The sequence below is a fragment of the Suncus etruscus genome, chromosome 2, assembly GCF_024139225.1.
Source record: "Suncus etruscus isolate mSunEtr1 chromosome 2, mSunEtr1.pri.cur, whole genome shotgun sequence".
Lineage (NCBI taxonomy): Eukaryota > Metazoa > Chordata > Mammalia > Eulipotyphla > Soricidae > Suncus > Suncus etruscus.
The window spans coordinates 11,016,250-11,041,606 of record NC_064849.1 but is presented as its reverse complement, the minus strand read 5'-3'; the positions used below and the strand labels follow the sequence as shown (position 1 = coordinate 11,041,606).

Genomic DNA, 25,357 nt, shown 5'->3' with positions numbered 1-25,357 from the left:
CAGTCGTAGTTCTGGTTTTTGTGTTTCCAGGTCAGGTTTTGAGTCCCATTTCATTCCCCCAACACACTAGTCAGATCTCCCAAACACTTTGACAGAGAAAACAAGCAATTGGGAATTTGGCCTGTTTTGCTGTACTTGGAAGTCAAACGAGCGTTTGTGGCATGGGGGTCCACATCAGGGTTATGTAGAAAAAGGGGGTGAGGTTAGGGCTGAGATTAGCCGGGGAGGGGTGTCATTCTGATAAGTCTGCCGCCGGTGGTGGGCTAAGGGGTAAGTCTTAGAGCTCTGAGAATAGAGCAGAGGGTAAATGGGCCCGGGGATGTCTCTGGGCTCTGCCTCCCCAGTGCTCTGACCTGTGATCTCGTTGGCTTTCAGGCTCCAAGCTCTTCGGTGGAAGATATTGAGCCAGGTACGTGTCCTTTTGCTCGTTGTCTCACCTTCACTGGCTGAGGCCAAGTCCAACAGGGCCAGTGTCCCCTGAGGCCAGCCCCAGCTGGGCCTGTGACCCCCATGTCCTCCTTGTGAACTTTCCCAAGTTTCCTCGAGGAGATGAGGAATCTTTCCTGAACCCCACTGAGTGCCCCAAGTGGGGAGTTTAGGCAACTTTGAGGAGAAAAGGAAGTTTTTACTAATGACTTTTTATCAATTCTCTGGTAAAACTCATTGTTTTTATCTTTTTTTAAATTTATACTTTTTTTTTTTTTTTTGGTTTATGGGTCACACCTGGCAGCACTCAGGGGCCACTCCTGGCTCCATGCTCAGAAATCAATTGCTCCTGGCAGGCTCGGGGGGCCATATGGGATGCCGGGATCCGAACCAATGACCTGCATGAAAGGCAAACGCCTTACCTCCGGGCTATCTCTTCGGCCTCAAGTTATACTTTTTTTTTTTTTTTTTTTTTTTTTTGGTTTTTGGGCCACACCCTGTGACGCTCAGGGGTTATTCCTGGCTATGTGCTCAGAAGTTGCTCCTGGCTTCTTGGGGGACCATATGGGACGCCGGGGGATCGAACCGCGGTCCGTCCTAGGCTAGCGCAGGCAAGGCAGGCACCTTACCTCCAGTGCCACCGCCCGGCCCCACTTTTTTTTTTTTTTGGGCCACACCCGTTTGATGCTCAGGGGTTACTCCTGGCTAAGCACTCAGAAATTGCCCCTGGCTTGTGGGGACCATATGGGACACGGGATCGAACCGCCGTCCTTCCTTGGCTAGTGCTTGCAAGGCAGACGCCTTACCTCTAGCGCCACCTCTCTGGCCCCAATTTATACATTTTTTATAAAACATTTTTTGTTTTGTTTTGTTTTTGTTTTTTGGGGTCATACCCAGCAGTGCTCAGGGTTACTCCTGGCTCTGCACTCAGGAATCGCTCCTGGCAATGATTTTTTATTTTGTTTTGTTTTTTGTTTTTGTTTTTGGGCCAACACCCAGTGGTGTTCAGGGGTTACTCCTGGCTGTCTGCTCAGAAATAGCTCCTGGCAAGCACGGGGGACCATATGGGACACCAGGATTCGAACCAACCACTTTTGGTCCTGGATCGGCTGCTTGCAAGGCAAACGCTGTTGTGCTATCTCTCCGGGCCCCACTCCTGGCAATGCTCAGGAAACCTTATGAGGTCCAGGGATCAAACTTGTTTGGGCTGCAGATGAGGCAAATGCCCTTTCTGTTGTACTATTGCTCTGGCCCAGGATTATTATTATTCTTTTTTTTTTGTTTTGGACCACATCTGGTGGTGCTCAGGGCTTATTCCCAACTCTGCACTCAGGGATCACTTCTGGAAGGTTGGAAGATTTGGGGAACCCTCTAGGATGCTGGGGATTAAACAGAGGTTAGCCACAAGCAAGGCAAATGCCCTGCCGCATGAGCCGTTGCTTGGGACCCTGAGGATTGTCTCTAGAACAGCTGTGGGCCCATCTGTGTCTGTAGCTTTTCCGCTTGCTCCTGTGTCTGTCACTTGCTGTAAGCTCTCACCTCCTTGTTCCTGTCTGTGTTCCAGATTTACTGACCCCGAGACAGGAGACCCTTCCTGTGGTTTCTGTTCCTGCACCCAGCTTCCCGAACCAGGTTGGCAGCGAGCTGGCCTCGGTGCCTCTAGTGCCCGGAACTTCAGTTCTGCCGCTGCACACAGAGGAGAACGTCTTGCCATCGGCGGTGTTAGCCAATGGCAGCCAGAGCTCCTTTAGCATGCCAGACACCTTCTTTGATGATGGAGACATGGTCCTGGGGGACGAGCTGGATGACCTCCTGGACTCTGCCCCAGAGCCCAATGGGCCTGTTATGGTAAGTGCCCTGGCTAATGGGGGTGCAGCTCAGAGTTGGGGGGAAGAGGAGGGTGATCCTATTAGTCTTTCAGGAGTATTGAGGGCTCAGTATCCTTGGGAAAGGAGGGGCCGTCGAGGTGGCGCTAGAGGTAAGGTGTCTGCCTTGCAAGTGCTAGCCAAGGATCAGGACCGAGGTTCGATCCCCCGGCGTCCCATATGGGACAAGCCAGGGGCAACTTCTGAGCACTTAGCCAGGAGTAACCCCTGAGCATCAAATCGGTGTGGCCCGAAAAACCAAAAAAAAAGAAGGGAAAGGAGGGAAAGCAGATTCAGTGACTTGGGGACAACCTATGTGATACAGGTTTCTGTATCCAGGTCTGCATTTTGTGGGGAGGGGCACACCCAGCGACACTTAGGGGTTACTCCTGTCAGCATTTGGGAAATTCTTGGTGGGCTCAGGGCATCATATTGGATGCTGAGGGTCAAAAAGGTGTTTGCAAGGCAAACACTTTACCCATTGTGCTATCTATCAAGCTTCGGCTCAGCCCCTCAAGGAGGCTTTGAAAGTAATGGTAGTATGTGTATTAAAACATTTCGACCCTTGGGGTCCTGTATGATAGCACAGCAGGGCAGGGAAGGTGTTTGTCTTGTCTGTCGCTGACCCAGGTTCGATTCCCAGCATCCCATATGGTCCCCAGAAGTGATTTCTGAGTGCAGAGCCAGGAACCCGAGTACAGCTGAGTGTGGCCCCAAACCAAAAAAAAAAAAAAAACAAAAAAACCCCAAAAAAACAAAATACGACCCTCCCACTTAGCCCCCTTTGAAATGGCAGATTTGCAGGGCCTGAGAGAGTCCAGTGGGTCGGGCACTGGCCTTGCACATGGCAGATCCAGGCTTGATTCTCAGCACCACATATGGTCCATCTCCTGAGCCCCACTGGAAGTGATCCTGGGACACAGCTGAGTGGGACCCAAAACAAATAGAAAAGGAACCAGGGACGTGATAGCCCTCTGACCCGTGAAGGACATTTGTTCCTCCTCGGGCAGATAAAGAGAGGGCATGAGTAGGTATAAATGGAAGGGAGGGCTTCGTGGGCCTGACTAACCCCACTTGGTCTTTTCTCTCTTCTAGCCCTCTGCGTTAGTCCGAGGACCCCTTCCGGCCGCTGGTGTCCCCCCTGGCATCCCCTTTTCAGCCTCTCTGCTGGGCACCTTGTCTCTGGGTGCCAGGTTCACCCGCCCCCCGTCCCTCTCCGAGCTGTATCCGCCCTTGAGCTCGTCCTTAGAAGATTTCTGTTCTTTAAACTCATTTACAGTGAGTGAGTCCAAACGAGGTAAGAACCCTGCTACTGATTTTGGTTTGTGTTTGTAAGTAATTGAAGTGGTTTCCTAAAAGTTCCAGGTGCTGGGGGGACCACTGGGCTGGGCTGAGGGGGGCACTGGGTTGCCATCACTTAACTCGAAGTACTTACATGAAAGAGAAAACTGGGTCTTCACTGTCCCTAAGTGATCAGTGTGGGGGTCCAGGCAAGGTGTGGGCACACACATGAATGTGTGCATGTGAGTTTGCGCGTGTGTTTGAGTGTAAGCATGAATATATATGTGAGTATGAGTTTGTGCATGTATTGAATATGAGTATATGTATGTTGAATGTGTGTGTGTGAGAGAGTAAGTGAGAGAGACGATTCGTATTGTCACATATGTCCCTGATCACAAAGGGCAAAGGCTTGTTTGTCCCTTGGAGGCTGCATCTCGAGTGAACATTATTGTGGCCATAGGTCCATGTTATGGTTCCTCAGTGCACCCTGTAGAGGCGGGTGCAGGCATCTCAGCTGCCCAGTGAGCTTTGCTAACCCCATGGCTTGAGGCTCGGAGAGACCCAACCACGTTCCATGCCTGCCTGGTTCTTCTAGGTTGTCACACAGTTCAGGGCTGGAGACAGGTGGTTCGGACTAGGACACTCAATGGGGAGTGCTTGGGGAGGCAAGAGGCCCAGCAATGGTGGCAGAAGCCAGAGTGGGGTGGAAGAGCCCCTCTCTTGTCCCAAGTCCTGCCCCAGCCCTGCCTAGTGTCTCTGACACTCACTTCTGGTGCAGATTTGCTTACGGTGGTGTAGGGGGCTGAGGGGTCCCAAAGCAAAGGCAAGAAGGCTTTTCAGCCCTCTATGAGGATTCCTAAGGAGAGAGGGGGACTGGAGGAAGGGCCAGTCAGAGGGGTCTTAGACTGTTCCTGACCCTGTTGCTGGTGGTCTGGCATGGTTTGGGGTGTGTGTGTGTGCGAAGACCTATTGACTTTTTCTCATCTTTTCAGATCTGTCCAGCTCAGCTTCTAGAGAGGGGACCCCGCTTAGCAGCTGCAGTCCCCCGCTGGTTCTCGTAAGTGTGGCGTCATTTCTCTTCAGTGCCCTCGACAAGCCGCTTTCACCTCCTTTGACTGACCCCACCTGATGGCCTCCTGGTCTTTTTGGTGTGGGGAGCAGTGGGGAGTGTCCACATGTTATACCCCCAGGCGCCACAGCCACACATTCAAGAGCCTTAAGGCTGGTCTGTCAACGCACAGTTGGGCCTCAGCCTTCACCCACGGCCACATCAGAGGGACAGCTTAGGAAAGGCGTTGTGGGACACATGGGCTCCTCAGCAGAACAGTTGCTGCAGGAGAGGGAAGGAGAGAGAGAAAACAGACAGACACACACACACACACACATACACACACACACACACACACACACACACACACACACACACACACACACACACACACACACACACACACACAAGCTGCTGGTCTGGACTGCAAAACATTTCTTGTACATGCACAAGCCCTGCTTCTTCTCTTGGCCATGTCTATATATATTTGGGGGCAGGGGGTTCGGACCACATCCTGCGGTGCTCGGGTCACTCCTGTTTCTGCGCTCAGAAATCACTCCTGGCAGGCTCATTTGACCATATGGATGCTGGGGATGGAACCCGGGTCCGTTCCAGGTCAGCCATGTGCAAAGCAAATACCCTACCATTGTGCTATTATATATATACTATATACTGCATATAATTTTTTTTGGTCTCATTTTGTGATTCTTTTTTGCAGATGAATGGACCCGGCAGCTTATTTGCTTCAGAGAATTTCCTGGGCATCGCTAGTCAGCCGAGAAATGACTTTGGAAACTTTTTTGGAAGTGCAGTTACTAAACCACCTTCCACAGTGACCCCTAGACACCCCCTGGAGGGAACGCACGAGTTGAGACAAGCATGCCAGCTGTGTTTTGTAAAATCAGGTCAGCAGGACCACGTCCGAACACATTGCATGTATGCATGGGAGCCCACGCGGCGGGGCTCTGACTGTTGTACGCGTGTGCACGTGTGTGTTCATGAGAGTAGTACCTCTGGCCCTCCATCTCAGGGCAGGCTCCCTCAAGAGTGGCAGTTGGGGGGGGGGCCAGAGTGGTAATACAGTGTTTGTGCCTTGCACGCAGCTGATCCAGCTTCAGTACCTGGCTATTCTGATTTGTTTTCCCGAGCACCTCACTGGTAGTGAACATGAGCACTGCCCCAAAATAAAAAGGGGGAAAAACATGGCTTGATCCAATTTGATCCAGGTGGACTCACTCATTCCCCTAGAACAGAATGTTTGCTTGGTGTTTGATTTTGGGGGGGGGGGGGGGTTTGGGCCACACTCGGTGATGCTCAGGGGTTTCTCCTGGCTATGCACTCAAAAATCGCTCCTGGCATGGGGGACCATGTTGGACGCCAGGGGATCGAACCAGGGTCCATCTTAGGCTAGCATGGGCAAGGCTAGGCCTTTCCACTGTGCCACGGCTCCGGCCCCTTGCTTGGTGTTTGAAAGCGCCTTGAAAATATTCTGTGATCTGTCCTAAACTGAAATACTATCTTGGTGTGCTCAGTTGGAGCGAGAGCCAGAAGCAGGCCAAGCCAGTGTCAGGGCACTCAAGGCCTTCCCTGGGCTCTCGATCTTGATTTTCTCTGCTGAGTCAAGAGGTGGAGACAAGTTTACTGTGAGGTGAGGGGCCAGACTGATAGTGCAGTAGGGAGGGCACTTGCCTTGCAGATGGCCTATCGGGTTCAATCCCAGGCATCCCATATGGTCCCCTGAGCCTGCCAGGAGTGATTCCTAAGTGCAAGGCCAGGAGCACCTCCTGAGCACTGCCGGGTGTGGCTTAAAAAACAAACTCTAAGGGGAAAGCCTGACTCCACCTACTTGCCTGGCTGTGTAACAGTTTGCTTCAGAAGTCGTTGGATAGGGCCAGAGAGATAGTACAGTGGGTAGGGTATTTGCCTTACACACAGCTGACCCGGGTTCGATCCTTGGCATTCCATAAGGTTTCCCCTGAACACATCAGGAGTGATTCCTGAGTGTAGAGCCAGGAGTAAACCCTGAATACTGCTGGGTGTGGCCCTAAGACAGACAAATAAAAATCCTATGGAAGAGTCAGAGTCAGAGTGCCCTTTGGACGGGAGGGTCAGGGACCGTGGTAAGCACAGTGGTAAGGCATTTGCCTTGCATGCGGCCTACCTGAGTTCAATCCCCCGAGCCTTCTAGGAGAGCCAGGAGGAACTCCTGAGTGCCGCTGATATGGACTAAAAATAAAAGAAGAAGGAGGATGGGAGGGTCAGTTCCAGTTGGGGAGTTGTTGAGCAGAGCTTGGTGGGGCCCGGACGGTGGCCATTAGTAAAACCTCCAGTAGTAACTCAGAGGGTTTGAGGTTGAGGGAAAGGGGGTTGATTTGTTTTTGGTGGCGATTGAGCCATCGCCCACCTGCTTGTAAAAATGTGCCTGTAATTTAAATGGTCTTTGTTGTGCATGTAAGCAACCCTTTTTACATCTTTTTCAGGCCCTAAGTTAATGGATTTCACTTACCATGCTAATATAGATCATAAGTGTAAGAAAGATATTTTAATTGGTAGGATAAAGAATGTTGAAGATAAATCATGGAAAAAAATACGTCCAAGACCAACAAAAACAAATTATGAAGGACCCTATTATATATGTAAAGGTATGTAAGTCATGTCTTAGGTGCTGTCTGCCCCGTTCTGCCCCGTAATGAATTGTTTGCAAGCTTCCTTAGAATGGTTCCAGGGGTCTCAAACTTGCGGCCCTCGGCCCTCCATACAACATTTTGTGGCCCTGTGCTAGAGGAATCTTTGTTTTGTTTTGTTTTAGTTGTTTGGGTCACACCCCCCAATGTTCAAGGCTTACTACTGACTTTGCACTCAAGGAATACCCCAAATTTGCCTCCTGCGGCCCGCAGGTAAATTGAGTTTGAGACCCCTGGCTTTAGACCTTACTGTTTGTAAAAATACTGTAGGGTGGAGGGGCAGGAGTGATAGGACAGTGGGGAAGGCATTTGCCTTTGCTTGTGACAGGCCCGGGTTCGATCTCTGGCATCCTGGAGGGATACTCCGAGCTCCTCCAGGAGTGGTCCCTGAATGCAGAGCCATGAGTCATCCCTGAGCCAGGAGTGACTTCAAAAAAAGCAAATATTTAGCAGTAAACTCGGGCGGAAGACCAGCTCCCTTAGCCTTTTCTTCTCCAAATGAAAGTCGGTTAGACTAAGGTCACTGGCTCCAAGCAAGGCAGGGTTGCCCCTCTGCAGAAAATGCTGCTCTCCTGGGTCTTTGGAAGATGCCGTCATGGTGGAAAACTGTCCTCTGGGTCATGGGTGTGCAGAGGGCGCGTTGCTCGGTTTCCTTCCAAACATCTCTCCTCTCCATCACCGGGTCACTTTAGATGTCGCCTCGGAGGAGGAATGTCGCTATTTGGGCCACTGCACGTTTGCTTATTGCCAGGAGGAGATAGACGTGTGGACGCTGGAGCGAACGGGCGCGTTCAGTCGTGAGGCGTTCTTTGGTGGCCTTGGGAAGGTTCACCTCACCGTGTTCCGGCTCCTCCAGGAGCACCTGGGCGAGTTCACGTTCCTTTGCGAGGTGTGTGTGCCAAAGCCCGGTCTCTGGTGGGATCGGTGGTGTGCTCTTTCTCTTGCTCCCTGTCTCTGTCTCTCTCATCTCTCTTGTATACAACACTTAGATCCCTTCACTGGCATCTTCATTGCATGGGCTGCAGAGAGAGGAAGGGAAGTGCTTGCCTTGCATGTAGCCAGTTCCATTTTCATCTTTGGCATCATCCCCATAAATGCCAGAGGGGCCCTTGGGAACAGCCAGGAATATATTGCCCTGAGCAGCTCCCATATTCCATCCCCTCTTCTGCCCAAAGAAAGGGTGATCTGAACACTGTACAATGAACATTAATGTTAATAATTAATTGTTGGGGCTGGAGAGATAGCACAGCGGTAGGGGGCAGGGCGTTTGCCTTGCACACATTTGACCCAGGATGGAAGGTGGTTTGAATCCCGGCATTCCAAATGATCCCCCCGTGCCTGCCAAGAGCGATTTCTGAGCGTAGAGCCAGGAGTAACCCCTGAGCACCAGCGAGTGTGACCCCTCCAAAAAAAAAAACATACAAAAAATTAATTGTTAGTTATTAATTTCCAGTGTGAAGGGCTAAACATGGGTGTTGATCTACATAGCTGTGTTGCAGTTGAGCACGATTCAGGTGCCAAGTTGATGATGTGGCTTCAGTTTTTTTGGGAGGTGATCATTCTTCTTCTTTGTGTATTCCAGAAATGTTTCGACCATAAGCCTCGAATGATAAGTAAAAGAAATAAAGATGATTCTACGTCTTGCTCTCATCCGGTTACGAAGCATGAATTTGAAGACAATAAGTATGTCCTTGCTTGTGGCGTTTTGTCCGAGACAGTCTCAGATCCCTGGCCAGCTAGAGTAGTTTCTACCTGGTCTTTCCTCCCCAATTCTATGGTGGTATTTTTGGAAGGAGGGTAACTTTAAAAATATCACTGGGGGGGCCCGGAGAGATAGCACGGCAGTGTTTGCCTTGCAAGCAGCCGATCCAGGACCAAAGGTGGTTGGCTCGAATCCCGGTGTCCCATATGGTCCCCTGTGCCTGCCAGGAGCTATTTCTGAGCACACAGCCAGGAGTAACCCCTAAGCACCGCCGGGTGTGACCCAAAAACCAAAAAAAAAAAATATCACTGAGGGGAAGGTCAGAGTGATAGCTCAGCGGGGAAGGTGTTTATCTTGCATGCAGCCAAAACCTGGGTTCGAGCCTTGTCATCCCATAGGGTCCCCCAAATACCACCAGCAATGATCCCTGAGTGCAGAGCCAGGAGTAACCCCCAAATACCATTGGGTCTGACCCAAAAATAAACAAAAAATGAATGGGGGTGAGGGTAGAGAGGACAGCAGATGAGGCTCTCGCCTTAACTGAACTTGGCCTGGCTTTCATCCCCAAAACCCCGTCTGATCCTCTGAGTCCCATCAGGAGTGAGCCCTATGGTCCCCTGTGCCTGCCAGGAGCGATTTCTGAGCACAGAGCCAGGAGTAACCCCTGAGTGCCACCGCTTGAGGCCCAAAAACAAAACAAAACAAAACAAAAGTAAAGATGTCTTGGAATAAGGAACATCGTACCTTGCATGTGGCTGACCTAGATTCATCCCTGGCATCCCATATGATTCCCCGAGCCCGTCAAGAGCGATCCCCCGAGCCCGTCAAGAGCGATCCCCGAGCACAGAGCCAGGAGTCAGCTCAGTGGCCCCAGAATGAACAAATAAATGAAGCGCATGTTCAGTCTCCATCTGGAAGCCTTTGCTGTGGCCTGTCTGTCTCCCACAGCGGTGGAACCGGCTCCAGTGCTTCTCCTCCTTCCCTCCCCCAGGTGCCTTGTCCACATTTTGCGGGAGACGACGGTCAAATACTCCAAAATCCGTGCTTTCCACGCCCAGTGCCAGCTCGACCTGTGCCGCCACGAGGTCCGCTATGGCTGCCTGCGGGAGGACGAGTGTTTCTATGCGCACAGCCTCGTGGAGCTCAAAGTTTGGATCCTGCAGAATGAGACAGGTGGGGCTGCTGGGTGTCCAAGGCTTCCTTGGTCAGAGCACTAGTGCTGATAATGTCCATTTTAGCCACAGGGCTTGGCAGGAGCAGAGAGACCCCTGTGAAATTCCAAGAGCTGGTTTTTTGTTTGTTTGTTTGTTTGTTTTTTTGGCCACACCTGGTGACATTCAGGGGTTACTTCTGGCTATGTGCTCAGAAATCGCTTCTGGCTTGGGGGACCATATGGAACAATGGGGGATTGAATCCCGGTTCGTCCTAGGCTAGTGCAGGCAAGGCAGACGCCTTACCCCTTGTGCCACCACTCTGGCCCCCAAGAGCTGTTTTTTTATTTGTTTGTTTTTGAGTACACCTGGTAATGCTCAGGGTTTACTCCGGGCGTGGAACTTAGGTATCGCTCCTGGTGGTGCTCAGGGGTCCCTATAGGATGCTGGGTATCAAACCCGGGTTAGCCTAGTGCCAGGCAAGCAGCCTACCTGCTTTGCTATCATTTCAACGCCCTTAAGAACTATTTTTTTTTTTTTTTTTTGGTTTTTGGGCCACACCCAGTAACGCTCAGGGGTTACTCCTGGCTATGTGCTCAGAAGTTGCTCCTGGCTTGGGGGACCATATGGGACACCGGGGGATCGAACCGCGGTCCGTCCAAGGTTAGCGCAGGCAAGGCAGGCACCTTACCTTTAGCGCCACCGCCCGGCCCCAAGAACTATTTTTTGTTTGTTTGCTTTTGGGCCATACCTGGTGATCCTCAGGGGTTACTCCTGGCTGTGAGCTCAGAAATAGCTCCTGGCAGGCTAGGGGACCATATGGGATATCGGGGATCAAACCGAGGTCCTTCCTGGATCTGCTGCGTGCAAAGCAAATGCCCTACTGCTGCGCTATCACTCTGGCCCAATAACTTTTTTTTTTGGTTTTTGGGTCATACCCGGTGGCAATCAGGGGTTACTCCTGGCTCTGTGCTCAGAAATCACTCCTGGCAGGCACGGGGACTATAAGGGATGTCAGGATTTGAACCACTGTTCGTCATGAATCTGCTGCGTGCAAGGCAAACGCCCTACTGCTGTGCTATCTCTCTGGCCCCTAAGAACTACTTTTTTAGCACCTTTTTGCTTATTCCTTAGTGATTATGTTTATGGGAATGGAGAAGGTGGGCATCTGAGCCAGTGGATTAGAGCAGCAATTCCCAGCTGGGGCCACATGGTCACCTATGGACTCCCAGGATATTCCCAGAGGGCTAGAGGGGAAAATCTTGGGGACCTATGTGTCAAGATGAAGGCACCAGCTGGTAGGATTGGGGTAGAGGAGGAGGGTAGCAACAGGCAGGAAGGCCCAAGGTTGGTGAAGGGTTGAGGATACCCAGCACTGGAGCACTGAGAGGGGCACTTGTGGGTTCCCCAGGTATTTCACACGATGCCATCGCTCAAGAATCTCAACATTATTGGCAGAACGTGGAAACGCGTGTACCCGAGGCCCAGGTACTGTTTCTCGGGTACTTTCTGGAATGGGCTGAGGGAAGTTGTTAGTTGTTGACACATGTAATTTATGCTCACGGTCTGATGATTGAGTAGACTGATGCCATATGGGTTGGGGAGGGACACAGGGGCTTGGGGAATCTGCATTGTTGATCACCATTAAATAACAAAAAAGTGCTTCCATGGGGCCAGAGAGATAGTACAGCCGGGGGAGTGTTTGCCTTGGGTTCGATCCTCAGCATCCCACCTGGTCTCCCAACCCTGCCAGGAGTAATTTCTGAACACAGAACTAGGAATAACCCCTGAGAGCTGCCGGGTGTGACAGAACAAAAAACTAAACAAACCCCAAAAAAGGCCTCCAGGAACTATAGAGACTGGGGGTGGTGGTGGGACGGGCAGTGGTAGGACACTTGCCTAGCATGTGGCCAGCCGGCTTTGATCCTTGGCATCTCATGTGGTCCCCAGGAATGAATGATCCCCGAAAGCTACCAGGATGTGTGAGCCCTGAGTGCTACCAGGTGTGGCACACACACACACACACACACACACACACAAAAGCTGACTTTCATATTAATTTTGATGCCTATAGTCAACTTTTATTATATTCTTTCTCATTGAGGTAGAGAATTGTCTACTTAAATATTACTATTTAAATGTATACATATTTGTGTGTATATATAAATTATAGTGATCTATATACCTATTTTTTTTTTTTTTTGGTTTTGGGGCCACACCTTCTAGTGAGTGCTCCTGGCTCTGCATTCAGTAATCACATCTGACAGGTTTGGGGTACCAGGGATTGAACTAAGGTTGACTGTATGCAAGGCAAGCTCTCTACTCACCGTACTATCTATCTCAGGGGTCTCAAACTCAATTTACCTGGGACCTCAGGGGGCAAAGTCAGGGTGATCCTTGAGTGCAAAGTCAGTAGTAAGCCTTGAACATTGGGGGGTGTGACCCAAACAACTAAAACAAAACAAAACAAAAAAGATTCCTCTAGGGGCAGGGCCACAAAATGTGGTACAGAGGGCTGTTTGTGGCCTGCAGGGCTGTTTGTGACCTGCGGGCCTCGAGTTTGAGACCCCTGATCTATCTGGTCCTATGTTTTGTCATGTTTTTCAGCCTGACCTTTGGTTTGACTTTTTTGTTTTGTTTAATTTTATTTTTGGGTCACACCCAATGATACTCAGGGTTTACTCCTGGCTCCCTCAGGGTACCATATGGGATGCCAGGATTCGATTTGAACCACCGTTTGTCCTGAATCCGCTTAGTGCAAGGCAAATGCCCTATTGCTGTGTTATCTCTCTGGCCCCTTGGTTTAGTACAGGGGTGGCGAACACACGGCTCTCGAGCCGCATGCGGTGTCCGGCCAAAATGAATGCGGCTCTTTGCCTCTTATGTGTTTAATATATTATTGTTAAAATTATATGCTTTTGTGTGAGTGTTTGTTTTGTCATGTCACTGACTTTCACAGTTTAAAATTTTGGCTCTTTGTGTCGAACTTGTTTGCCCCCCCTTGTTTAGTAGTTTGTGATGGAAATGAAATTTTTATTTTATTTTGTTTGTTTTTTTTGTTTTTTGGTTTTTGGTTTTTGGTTTTTGGGCCACACCGGCAGTGCTCAGGGGTTATTCCTGGCTGTCTGCTCAGAAATAGCTCCTGGCAGGCACGGGGGACCATATGGGACACCGGGATTCGAACCAACCACCTTTGGTCCTGGATCGGCTGCTTGCAAGGCAAACGCCGCTGTGCTATCTCTTCGGGCCCAATTTTTATTTTGTTACGGGAATGAAAGCATGACAGTTCAGCCTTCGATTCTTTACAGACTGGTTTTCTGTTAAGTTACAACCCATCTTGTAATTGTTCCAGGTTCTTGGTGATCAAATAATGCCCAACTCTCTCAATATGAAGATAAAATTTGTGTGTGCTCAGTGTCTGAGAAATGGTCAAGTCATTGAACCAGACAAAAACAGAAAATATTGTAGTGCAAAAGCCAGGCATTCGTAAGTAGCGTGTATGCATGCTGCGTGCGTATGTGGCATGTGTGTGTGTGTGTGTGTGTGTGTGTGTGTGTGCACCCTTTGGGGATGGTCTATAAGACCAAGAGTCTAAAGAGAGCAGAGGGAAATAGTTAATCTGAGAGATTTTTATAAGGCAGCTACAGGGGTGAGTGTCTGCATTGGATAGCTAAGAATTTCCCACCATTCAATTGTGTTTCTTTATCAGTTCTTCATCTAGAGTGCAGTGGGATGTTTTGGATTCCAAGGGCCCACAGGAAGTGACAGGAAACTGAGGCCTTTCTCTAAGAAAGCCCGAGGAAAAGCTCTCCCTGGCCCTCGGCTGCCGCACGCGCTCTGTGTCTGGGCCCATGTGTGATCGCTGCCTTTTGCCGTGTGTCTCTGTCTTCTCTGAACTCCCTTTTCCTTAGGTGGACCAAAGACCGGCGTGCCTTGAGAGTGATGTCTTTTGAACGTAAGAAGTGGATGAACATCCGTCCTCTCCCCACAAAGAAACAAATGCCTTTACAGTTTGATGTACATACGTAATTTTTAAGCCACTTATTTTTTTTTAAAAACAAAACAAAACAAAACAAAATATAAAACCCCAAATTGCAAATCAGTAGACTGTATTGGTACTTTAGCCCCAGACTCAGGTCCTGGATGTGGTGCCCAACTCAGTGATGCAAGGCTAATGGGGTCTCTGTTCTCATTTTCCTTCCCTAAAGTGCGTGTGTCAGGCTGTCAGAGAGGTTGGAATTGGCAGAGCTCCTGGGCCTAAGCATTTGTAAGACTGAGAAGTAGAGGCTTGAGATAATTCTAATATCTCTCTGGGCGTGATTTAGCCTTAGGTCACTTTTTTTTTTTATTTTATTTTGTTTTGTTTTGTTTTGAATTTGGGCCACACCCTGCAGCGCTAGGATTATTCCTGGCTCTGCAATCTGGAAATTATTCCTGGCAGGCTCCAGGGATCATAAGGGATGCTGGGGATCAGGTCTGTTGCATGCAAGGCAAATGCCCTACACGCTGTGCTATTGCTCTGGCCCCTTAGGTTCCTTCTTTTTCCTTTTCCCCAAAGAGGAGTTTGCTTTGGGTAGGCTGTGGGGTAGAACTGTAGTGAAGTCGCTGTCTCAGCGTCTGCTGTCAGCCCTAGTGTGCACTCAGCAGTGTTCTTGGGTTCTTTTCAGCATGACTATCTCCTATGCTAGGGAGACCAGATCACAGAGCCCCAACCGATTGGCCTTTTCTGGTGAGATCTTTAGCAGTCTGCTCAGTGCAGACTTTGGCTGTAGGAGGGCCCAGTTCTGTCCCTAGGACTCCATAGTATTGCTGAGTATTGCTGGGTATAACCCCAAACCAGACAATTGGGGCTGGAGTGATGGCTCAGTGATCTGAGTACATGCTCTCTAGGTGGGAGGCCTGGGTTCAATCTAATAACTATGGACCCCAAGCATCGCCTGGAGCAATTCCTTAGCACTGCCCTGGGGTGCTTCTCCCCCCAAAAAAATAGCCAAAATGAATAACATGTTAAAATGTATTTGATCAAAGCAGAGCATTGTGGAACTGTCTAGCAGTGTCCCGGAGGTTCCATGTTAGAGGAACAAACAGGTTCCTCTGAATGTTCCAAATACTCCTGTTTCCTCTCAGCTCTCAGGGAAGCCCCCATGGTGCCTAGCTTTCCTTCCCAGGAAAAAGGCTCAGTTTTCATCATATGCATTTGGGCTGGGGATCACCAGGAGCTTTGAGAGGGAGTAAACTGGAGCCATAGCATGGTGGGGAAGACGTTTGTCTTGTGCTTGGCTTATCCAGGTTCGATCCCTGGCATTCATAGGATACTCTGAGTCCCCCTAGGAGTGATATCTGAGTGCAGAGCAAGAAGTCAGCCTTAAGTACTACCGGGGATGGCTCTCAACCTTTCCCCCCACGGAGGAATTGTTCAGGGAACACTTTGCTCCTGGAAGCAAGTGAACCTTAGAACTCAGCGGGGTCCTTTGCGAGGACACGCCCAGACACGTGCAGGAAGGAGAACATGGCCTGGAACTGTCAGCATCATGGGCCTTTAAAGGCTCTGGTGTGGCCTCTACCCCAGCTCCCCACCAAGACATTGAGAGTAGATGGGATCTAGGTGACCTTTCCAGGACTGGGCCTGACCCTTACTCTGCAAGCACAGTGCTACGGGGCAGGCTGCCTAGAGCCATCCCTCTTGTTTCCTGCTATGTTAAATATCCTTGGCTCAGAGATCCAAGAAGGGCTCTTGGGCTCAGTTTGTTCACCAGTAAATGGACTTAATTTTGTTGCTTAGGGAAGTTAGGTGAAGGGGTGGCTGGACTTTCCTCACCTCTGCCACACCTTCTCCTGGACCCCTGAAAGAATGGCTGGTGTTTTCTCAGGTCAAACCCGAGTACTTACTGGACTTTGGGGGAAGGTCCAGTCAGTTCTAGGGCCAGAGAGCTAAGAAGGGGTGTGCCCTGTCTTCCAAGTCTGGGACCTCACGGTCTCTTTTGCCCTGCTACAATCAGCTTCCCTTTTGTCTCTCCCAGTTCAGAGCCAGGAGTAGCCCCTGAGCGCCTCATGTGTAGCTTACACTCTCCTCTCTTCCCTCACTTTTAGGGTGCTTTATTTTGGTTTACATTTTGGGTGGGTTTGAGTTGATCCCTGGGTCGCTCAGGGCTCAACCTGGTATCCTACATCTTACCTGTGCTCTCTCTCTGGCCCCAGTTCCCCGAGACCGGCTTCTCAGGGGCCCCCATGCAGCTTGTAGGTCGTGCCATTTAGATTTTTAGGGCTCTGAAGGTGTGGAGAAACCTGATAGTTACGGCCAGCTCACTTTGGAGTGCCAGTACCCCAGACTGGCAGCACTGGTGTGTGGGTGATTCCCGCATGGGGGGGGTACTATGCTGTCACCGGGGTTACTGACCTGAGTGCTGTGTCTGCAGCACTCTGTGGGGGGAGCAGTTTATCCAGTGCACGCTGACCTCAGCCATACCCCTTAGGGTCGATTGTTGGCATCTAGCTTTTGTTGGCATCTAGTCCTTTGGGGGGGCCCCTGAGATCTGCAGAGTCCCTGCTTCCTTCAGGGTTGCTTCATGCTGCCTGGAAGTGCCTCGCCAGCCCCCCGTAGGAAGTGTTGGGTCCCTGTTGCAACCGAGAGCTCCATTACTCAGGAAAGCCACTTACTTGCTCTGAGAATTTGCAAGTGGCAGCAAACTTAAAACCTCTTCCTGGGGCCGGGCGGTGGCGCTGGAGGTAAGGTGCCTGCCTTACCTGCGCTAGCCTAGGAGACGGACCGCGGTTCGATCCCCCGGCGTCCCATATGGTCCCCCAAGCCAGGAGCGACTTCTGAGCGCATAGCCAGGAGTAACCCCTGAGCGTTACCGGGTGTGGCCCAAAAACCAAAAAAAAAAAAAAAAAAAAAAAAAAAAACCTCTTCCTGGTCTCTGACTGGTCAGTGGAACTAGGATCCTCTGGGGCTCTCCTCTCCTACCTGGGATTTTCCTCTGTGGGGTGTCAGGCTTTCCTGCAGTGTTGGATGGTCCGTAGCCCATGTGTGGGGGATGTGGGCAGCTTGCCCGAGTGTGCCACCTGCACTCACAGCCCGCCCGCCTTCTCCTTGCAGCTCTGCAATCACATCGCTTCGGGGAAGAAGTGCCAGTACGTGGGCAACTGCTCCTTTGCGCACAGCCCTGAGGAGCGGGAAGTGTGGACATACATGAAGGAGAACGGGAGTAAGTTGCTAGATACCCTGTTGCATGGGTGGATGCTGGGCTAGGTAGAAGTGTGTTCCTGGGGCCGGAGAGATAGCATAGTGGGTAGGGCGTTTGCTTCACAGTTAGTGACCTGGGATGGACCCTTGTTTGATTCCCATCATTCCATATCTCAGCATCATATATGGTCCCTGAGCATGCCAGGAGCGATTTCTGAGCACAGAGCCAGGCATGACCCTTGAGCGCTGCCAGGTGAGGCCCAAATCCCCCTCCCCCCCCCCCAAAAAAAAAGTGTTCCTGTCTTGCAAAGGGCCCTGAATTGGTGGCATGATTCTGATTTGGATCCAGCCGTGGATCTCTTTGTGTCATGGAGGCGTCCATAGAAAGACAAGGTGTCCAAGTGCTTTTCTCGTCCACTTGGCTTCTCCTGCTGGGAAGAGTCACCCCTGAGACAACCCCCAAGCTAAGAGGAAGCCCTTTAGAGCAGCCTGATGACAGAGGCCCAGCAGGGACCAGCCACCTGCCAAATATCCCACTCCTGGGGAATGGTAGCCTCTGGGAGCTGCAGACTGGTGGCCTTTTCCTTTGGCTATATTGTGTCCCCACAAGGCTTATGGCATTTTGATTCTAAGTTAATGGGATTGACGCACCTCTGCAGTGTCTGATGGGCCCAGTGGGTTGAGGTAGTAACCCCACAGATGCCACAACTCCTCTATCTTGCTGGGTAGGAGGACATGCAGGTGGGCCCAGTGGTGTCGACACCATCTAACCCGCTCCAGGCAGCTCCAGGAAGGTTTTCTAGTCTGACTTGGTGCTTTGTGGCCAAGTGCCCTGGGGCTCCCCCAGTCGGCCACAGTTTGCACCAAGGTTGTGGGATACACCAGAGGATACCACATGTGTGACCTCACGTTTACTTCAACCATGTTAGTTATTGCTGCTGTAAGCGATTGTTTTTTCTCAGTCCAAGATATGGAGCAGTTTTATGAGCTCTGGCTGAAGAGTCAGAAAAATGAAAGAAATGACGACGTGGCCAGTCAGTCAACCAAGGAGAACGGCAAACAGATCCATATGCCCACGGACTATGCCGAGGTCACTGTGAGTAGCGAAGGGCACGGGACCGGCCCTGCCTTCTCCCTGTGACCCTCCTTGCCCTCGCTCAGGCCACCTGCCTCTGCTTTCCCCCAGCTTCCAGCATGTCCTTCTAAGGTGGTACTTTGGAATTGGGGCTCCCCTTGTCACCCTCCTGCTCCCCTCTCTGTAGTCTGGTGTTGGCCTCAAGGCCTTCCTGTAGCTTTGGCAGTTTTCCTTAAAAGTGGTCCTCAGGGCTTGGTTCAATCCCCAGCATGCCGTATGGTCCTCTGAGTGATTCCGCTAGGAGTGATTCCTGAGTACGGAGCCAGGTATAAGCTCTGAGCATCTCTAGGTATGGCTAATAAAGCAAGGAAAAAAGAAAAACAGAAGCTCTTGATCCTTTTAGGAGTAATCCCTTAGTGCAGAGCCATGAGTGAGGCCTAATATGCTGCTGAATGTGACCCCAGTGCACCCCACAAAAAAATTCTCCTCCTAAGGTAGAGACTGTGCTTATCTCTTTTCCGGAGGGACTGGGGCCAGTGGATATTTGCTTAGGCGCTGTGCACACACCTGTGACATTTGTCCCTTATCTCTGCTCCTGTCTGGCTTGGCCCCTGATGGACAGTCGAACATTATTTCTTTGCTCATTTTCTGGCTCTTCTGTGCTGGCATGAGCCCGCCCGCCTTTCCCTGTGTCTGTCTATGAGGTGTCCTGAGAATTCCACCCTCCGCAGGTCAGGGTACTCCTGCCTGTCCCTGCCACCTGCTCCTACGTGTCCTTGGGCCTGGGATGCAGGAAGAGCGAGGTGGGGCTAGAACACTAGTTTCTTCTCATTGCAGCCTGATTCTGTGCTCTGCTGCCTGCATCAGCCCTGGGAATTAGCACCGGGGCCAGGGGGCACTATGTCCCCCAGGACTCTTTCCCATGCAGTGTTTCACATCTTTGTGCCCTGATCATCCATCACTGGGTGTGGGCCCACTTCTTATGCTTGAGCAGCTGCGTCCGAGGAAGGGCCTGATGACCTCAACACTGCCCCTCCTGCAAACACTGTCCCCCCACACCCCCCTGCAAACATCCGTGTTGGCTCACATAGCTCCTTTTGCCTCAGTCGAGTTCAGGTTTTTCTCTTTCCTGGTTTGGGCATGTACCCCGCCCTTCCCTATCCACGCCTTCCCTCGAGCTTCTGTGTCCTTGACCTGCTTGGCTTAAGGGTGAGAGGGTTTGCGGGGGGTAGGCTGAGGCGGGGTTCTAGCGGTCCCAGTGCCCTGGTAGTGACTGACTGCATCTAGGCTTTGGGGTGCAGCAGCCTCTAAGGCTGGCTCATTTTGTGTCTGCAGGTGGACTTCCACTGCTGGATGTGCGGGAAGAACTGTAACAGTGAAAAGCAGTGGCAGGGTCACATCGCATCGGAGAAGCACAAGGAGAAAGTCTTCCACACCGAGGACGACCAGTACTGCTGGCAGCACCGGTTCCCCACTGGCTCCTTCAGTATATGCGAGAGGTACTTGAGCGTCTGCTCGGGTTCAGCCCGTCTGGAGGGCAATCAGCTCCTTTCTTCACTGTGTCAAATTCTGGGGTGGCAGGGGAGGTAGAAGGATCTGTCGAATTGAACAACTGTGCTGGTTCCAGTGCCCCAGCTGGCCTGATCCTAGCCTGCCTTTCCACCTGGTACTGCCTCTGACCCTGCTCTGCTCTTGGGCTCGCTAGCTTGGAGCCAGAATATTTCTAGGTCATTCTGGCCCTTGCTTTGGTTGGAGGGACATGAGAGTGTCATGGCTTTTAAGTTGATTTGGAGCAATTTCATTGCAACTCTCAGCATTGCTGAGTGTGGCCCGAAAAGTTTACAAAAAAAGATCTTGCATGGAAAGTTGTCCAAGGAGAAAACTAGCGAACGAAGTATGGGTTTAAAGGCAGTGCCAACACCTTGCTGCCCCTTACCAAGCCGCCTTCTCCTTACAGGTTTGCCAGTGGGACCTGCGCAGAGGGGAGCAGCTGTAAATTTGCCCACGGGCACGCAGAACTCCGAGAATGGGAGGAGAGAAGAGCCGCCCTGAAGATGAAACTCAACAAAGCCAGGAAAGATCACTTAATTGCCCCAAATGATAATGATTTTGGAAAATATAGTTTTTTGTTTAAAGATTTAAACTAATATTACCGGCTTGTCTGTGTGTGACGTAATAATCAAAGCATCGACCAGAAAAAATTGAACGTGTTGTCAGGCATGTAGCCAAGTTGCTGCAGGGTTTCCTGCTTGTCATGGCGTGCCCCGATCCCCCCTGAGCAACGACCCCCCAGTAGGTAGGAATGTGGCCCTTTCACAGGGCTGGCCTGATGCCAGCGGGCGGGCCAGGACTTCCCGCAGCAGCTGCCTGTTCTGCTCTCTGTTGAACAGACTCTGGGCTGATAGCATGTGGAGGGAAGAGTCTGGGGTCGTTGCTGTCTCGAACAGCTCTGTGAGTGGGGGTCCCTTGGCTGTGACCCAGGATGATGATGAGAACCAACACTCGTGCTTGGATCAGAACCCAGGTCAGATGAAAATTCTGTACCTGTTGTCAACGGAATGAAATTGTTTACTCCTACTAAAGTTTGCTACTTATCTCTATGTAGGTTGCCGAAAAAAAAAGGATTTTTTTTAACTCGAGATTTTAAGCCAAATAACCATTTAACACCTAGTCAATTGTTAAATGGGGGTATTTTTCTGTATTTGTATGTTTCACTATCATAAGGGAGCTGAAAATAATGTGCATTGAGATTTCTTTTTTTTTTTGAGAAAAAATAATCAGTGGACTCAAAATTTTATTTCTTGGTCTTTTGCTGTTTAAACGATGATTTTGAAAGATTCAACTTGTACTGTTGGTATTGTGTAGTGTCTGGACCAATATCGCCTGTAATAAAGATTTTATATATAGATGTCGCACTTTGGAGATGTGGTCATTTCTTCACAACACATACATGAAGCTGGGTCTTAGAATTGCTGGATTCTTTTTTTTTTTTTTTTTTTTTGGTTTTTGGTTTTTGGGTCACACCCGCGGGTGCTCGGGTTACTCCTGGCTGTCTGCTCAGAAATAGCTCCTGGCAGGCACGGGGGACCATATGGGACACCGGGATTCGAACCAACCACCTTTGGTCCTGGATCGGCTGCTTGCAAGGCAAACACTGATGTGCTATCTCTCCGGGCCCAATTGCTGGATTCTTAAGGGTTTTTTTGTTTTGTTTTGGTTTGGTTTTTAGGCCACACCTGGTGATGCTCAGGGGTTACTCCTGGCAATAAGTTCAGAAATTACTCCTGGCTTGGGGGACCCTATGGGACACTGGGGGATCGAACCAGGGTCTGTCCTTCCTAGGCTAGCAAGCACAAGGCAGATGCCCTACACCCTGCGCCACAGCTCCGGCCCCTGGATTCTTTTTTTTTTTTTTTTTGGTTTTTGGGCCACACCCAGCGGTGCTCAGGGGTTAGGGTTACTCCTGGCTGTCTGCTCAGAAATAGCTCCTGGCAGGCACGGGGGACCATATGGGACACCGGGATTCGAACCAACCACCTTTGGTCCTGGATCGGCTGCTTGCAAGGCAAACACTGATGTGCTATCTCTCCGGGCCCAATTGCTGGATTCTTTTTTTTTTTTTTGGTTTTTGGGCCACACCCTGTGACGCTCAGGGGTTACTCCTGGCTATGCGCTCAGAAGTTGCTCCTGGCTTCTTGGGGGACCATATGGGACGCCGGGGGATCGAACCGCGGTCCATCCTAGGCTAGCGCAGGCAAGGCAGGCACCTTACCTCCAGCACCACCGCCCGGCCCCAATTGCTGGATTCTTAAGGGTTTTTTTGTTTTGGTTTGGTTTTTAGGCCACACCTGGTGATGCTCAGGGGTTACTCCTGGCAATAAGTTCAGAAATTACTCCTGGCTTGGGGGACCCTATGGGACACTGGGGGATCGAACCAGGGTCTGTCCTTCCTAGGCTAGCAAGCACAAGGCAGATGCCCTACACCCTGCGCCACAGCTCCGGCCCCTGGATTCTTTTTTTTTTTTTTTTTTTGGTTTTTGGGCACACCCAGCGGTGCTCAGGGGTTAGGGTTACTCCTGGCTGTCTGCTCAGAAATAGCTCCTGGCAGGCACGGGGGACCATATGGGACACCGGGATTCGAACCAACCACCTTTGGTCCTGGATCAGCTGCTTGCAGGGCAAACACCGCTGTGCTATCTCTCCGGCCCTCCCCCCTCCCCCTGGATTCTTAAGTTTTGATCATTGCACATTCACACACCAAAATTTACTGTTGCTGAGCTATTATTTGAGGACTCTGCCTCTCCCCTGCCCCCCTTCCCCATTCAGTCAATAATATTTGTCCCCATTCTGAACTTTGTCCCATATGCACTTTGTCCCTGATGTTCCAAGCAGAAAGAAGTGTTGAGGTTAAAATTCTATTTCTGGAGTTGTGTTTCCTTACCAAGATGAGAACGAATTATCTTGGACCCACATTTTCTGGGGTGTGCAGTGACATGATCCAGCACTACTGTACCATTGCTTGGGCCCCACCAATTTCTCAAGGGAGCCTGTAGATGTGTGTGTGTGTGTGTGTGTGTGTGTGTGTGTGTGTGTGTGTGTGTGTGTGTGTGTGTGGTTTTTGGGTCACACCCGGCAGTGCTCAGGGGTTATTCCTGGCTGTGTGTGTGTGTGTGTGTGTGTGTGTGTGTGTGGTTTTTGGGTCACACCCGGCAGTGCTCAGGGGTTATTCCTGGCTCCAGGTTCAGAAATTGCTCCTGGCAGGCACGGGGACCATATGGGACGCCGGGATTCGAACCGATGACCTCCTGCATGAAAGGCAAACGCCTTACCTCCATGCTATCTCTCTGGCCCAGAGAGCCAGATTTTGTTTTTTTTTTTTTTTTGGTTTTTGGACAACTGGTGACACTCAGGGGTTACTCCTGGCTCTGCGCTGAGAAATCACTCCTGACTTGGGGGAACCATATGTGACGCAGGGGGGAATCGAAGCGCGGTCCGTCCTAGGCAGACGCCTAACACCCAGCGCCACCGCTCCGGCTCCAGCCAGTGAATTCTCATGCAGTTGTCAGGCATCCGGAAGCGACGTCAGCAAGAGGTTTAAGTAGGCGTTCGCGCAGACTCAGTAGCCATGAGTGAGCCTGGCGGCGGCGCTTGCGCAGACTCCTCTCCCGGCGTAGGAGGCGGGGCCTGCTTGCCGGGGGGCGTGGCAAAAAAGCAGAACGGAGCGGTGGCACCAGGTGTTTGCGCAAGTTCGGCGCGCGGGGCGGGGTTTCCGGGAGGGCTGGGCGTTTGCGCAGACTCGGTGGGCGCAGATTGGGCGGAGAGGGCGGAGGGGTACGCGCAAACTCCGTGGGGTTAGGGGGCGGGCGGGGCTTTAGTCCGGAGGGGGGGGCGGCGCGCGCAGACTCTGTGGGTGTAAGGGGCGGGGCTTGAGGCCGGAGGGGGCGGCGCGCGTAGACTCTGGGCGGAGAGGAAGGGTGCGCGCAGACTCCATGGGTGCAAGTGGGCGGGACTTGAGGCCGGAAAAGGCGGTGCGCGCAGACTCGGTGAGTGAGAGGGGCGGGGCTTATGGTCGGAAGGGGCGGTCCGCGCAGGCGCCGTGGGCACCGGGAGGAGCTGCGCAGGCGCTGTGCGCGCAGAAGGCGGGGCTCGCAGCCGGAAGGCGGGCCTTGGCGCGGCGGGGAGGCTGACGTGGACGCCCCGGGTTAGCGGGCGCGGCGAGCTGCGGGATTGGGGCGCGCCGAAGGGCCGGGCCGGGCCTTCGGGCCGGCGGCGGCGGCGGCGGCGGCGGCGGCGGCGGCGGCGGCCACGACGGCAGCGGCGGCGGCGGTATAAAGCCGGCGACAGGAGCATGTAATGTCGGAATGCGGAGGCCGCGGCGGCGGCGGCGGCAGCGAGAGCAGCAAGAGCGGCGGCGGCGGCAAAGGCGGAGGCGGCGGCGGCGGGAGCGGCAGCAGCGACGACGCCGAGGACGAGGGTGGCGGCGGCGGCCCCGGCCCCGGCCCCGCGAGCTGCCCGGCCCCCGCCCCGGAGGGAGCGTCCTCGGCCGGCCGGCTCCGACGCGGACTGCGCGGCGCCTCCCAGATGGCGCGGCGGCGGCCCGAGCTGCTGTACGGGGCCGTGGCGCTCGGCTGCGCCGTGCTCCTCGCGCTCAAGTTCACCTGCAGGTGAGGCGGGCCCCTGGGGTCCCAGGATCCCGGCCCCCTCCCCCGCCTCTTGCGCCCTCCTGCTCGCAGCCCGCCTGGGTTTGCTTGATCCCCGGCATCTCACATGGGTCCCCGAGCCCATCATCGGTCTTGGCTCTGAGCACGAACCCAGGCGTCATCGAGATCGGCGGGACCCATGCACCCCATGCACGGAGGCCACCCTGCATCGTATATGGGCCCCCCAAGCCCACCACCCATCATGGCTCTGAGCACAGTCAGGAGTCATCGAGATCGGCTGGACCCGACCCCACCGGGGCCCCCCACCCGTTGCTCCTCCATGCACGCAGCCGACCCGGGTTTGATCCCCAGCATCGCATTCGGGGCCCCCCCCCCAAGCCCACCATTAATCATTGCTCTGAGCACAGAGCCAGTTGTCATCGAGATCGGCTGGACCCCATCCCTCGATCCCTGGCATCACATATGGGGCCCCCCCTCAATCCACCATTAATCCTGATCTAGATCAGGAGTCATCTAGATCTGCTGGACCCCACCGGGGCCCCCACCCCTGACTCCCCATGCACGCAGCCGACCTGGGTTTGAATCCCTGGTATCGCATATGCCCCCCACCCCAAGCCCTCCATCCATCATTGCCCTGAGCACAGAGGCAGGAGTAATCTAGATCGGTAGGACCCTGGTGGCCTTTTCCTGGGGCGCACCTGTCACTCAGCCCAGGATTCTCCCTCCCGTCTCGCCAGCCTCTTGGGTGGGCCCGAGCCCTTTGGAAAAGCAGCTGCTTTCA

At 52.3% G+C, this 25,357-nt stretch overlaps 1 protein-coding gene across 1 annotated transcript in view; it reads left to right on the top strand.

Moving 5' to 3' along the window:
- The window catches only part of ZC3H7A (zinc finger CCCH-type containing 7A), a 40,587-nt gene extending 20,006 nt beyond the window's left edge, over positions 1 to 20,581 (top strand). The window contains exons 8-23 of the mRNA XM_049768442.1: positions 376 to 409; positions 1,991 to 2,274; positions 3,387 to 3,588; positions 4,565 to 4,629; positions 5,339 to 5,525; positions 7,101 to 7,262; positions 7,997 to 8,193; positions 8,887 to 8,987; positions 9,998 to 10,179; positions 11,569 to 11,645; positions 13,510 to 13,643; positions 14,069 to 14,174; positions 17,254 to 17,362; positions 18,303 to 18,436; positions 19,751 to 19,914; positions 20,373 to 20,581. Coding sequence (XP_049624399.1) covers positions 376 to 409; positions 1,991 to 2,274; positions 3,387 to 3,588; positions 4,565 to 4,629; positions 5,339 to 5,525; positions 7,101 to 7,262; positions 7,997 to 8,193; positions 8,887 to 8,987; positions 9,998 to 10,179; positions 11,569 to 11,645; positions 13,510 to 13,643; positions 14,069 to 14,174; positions 17,254 to 17,362; positions 18,303 to 18,436; positions 19,751 to 19,914; positions 20,373 to 20,562 — 2,328 coding nt within the window. The 3' untranslated portion in view covers positions 20,563 to 20,581. The remainder of the gene's footprint in view (positions 1 to 375; positions 410 to 1,990; positions 2,275 to 3,386; positions 3,589 to 4,564; positions 4,630 to 5,338; positions 5,526 to 7,100; positions 7,263 to 7,996; positions 8,194 to 8,886; positions 8,988 to 9,997; positions 10,180 to 11,568; positions 11,646 to 13,509; positions 13,644 to 14,068; positions 14,175 to 17,253; positions 17,363 to 18,302; positions 18,437 to 19,750; positions 19,915 to 20,372) is intronic.
- Positions 20,582 to 25,357: the final 4,776 nt, after the last annotated feature.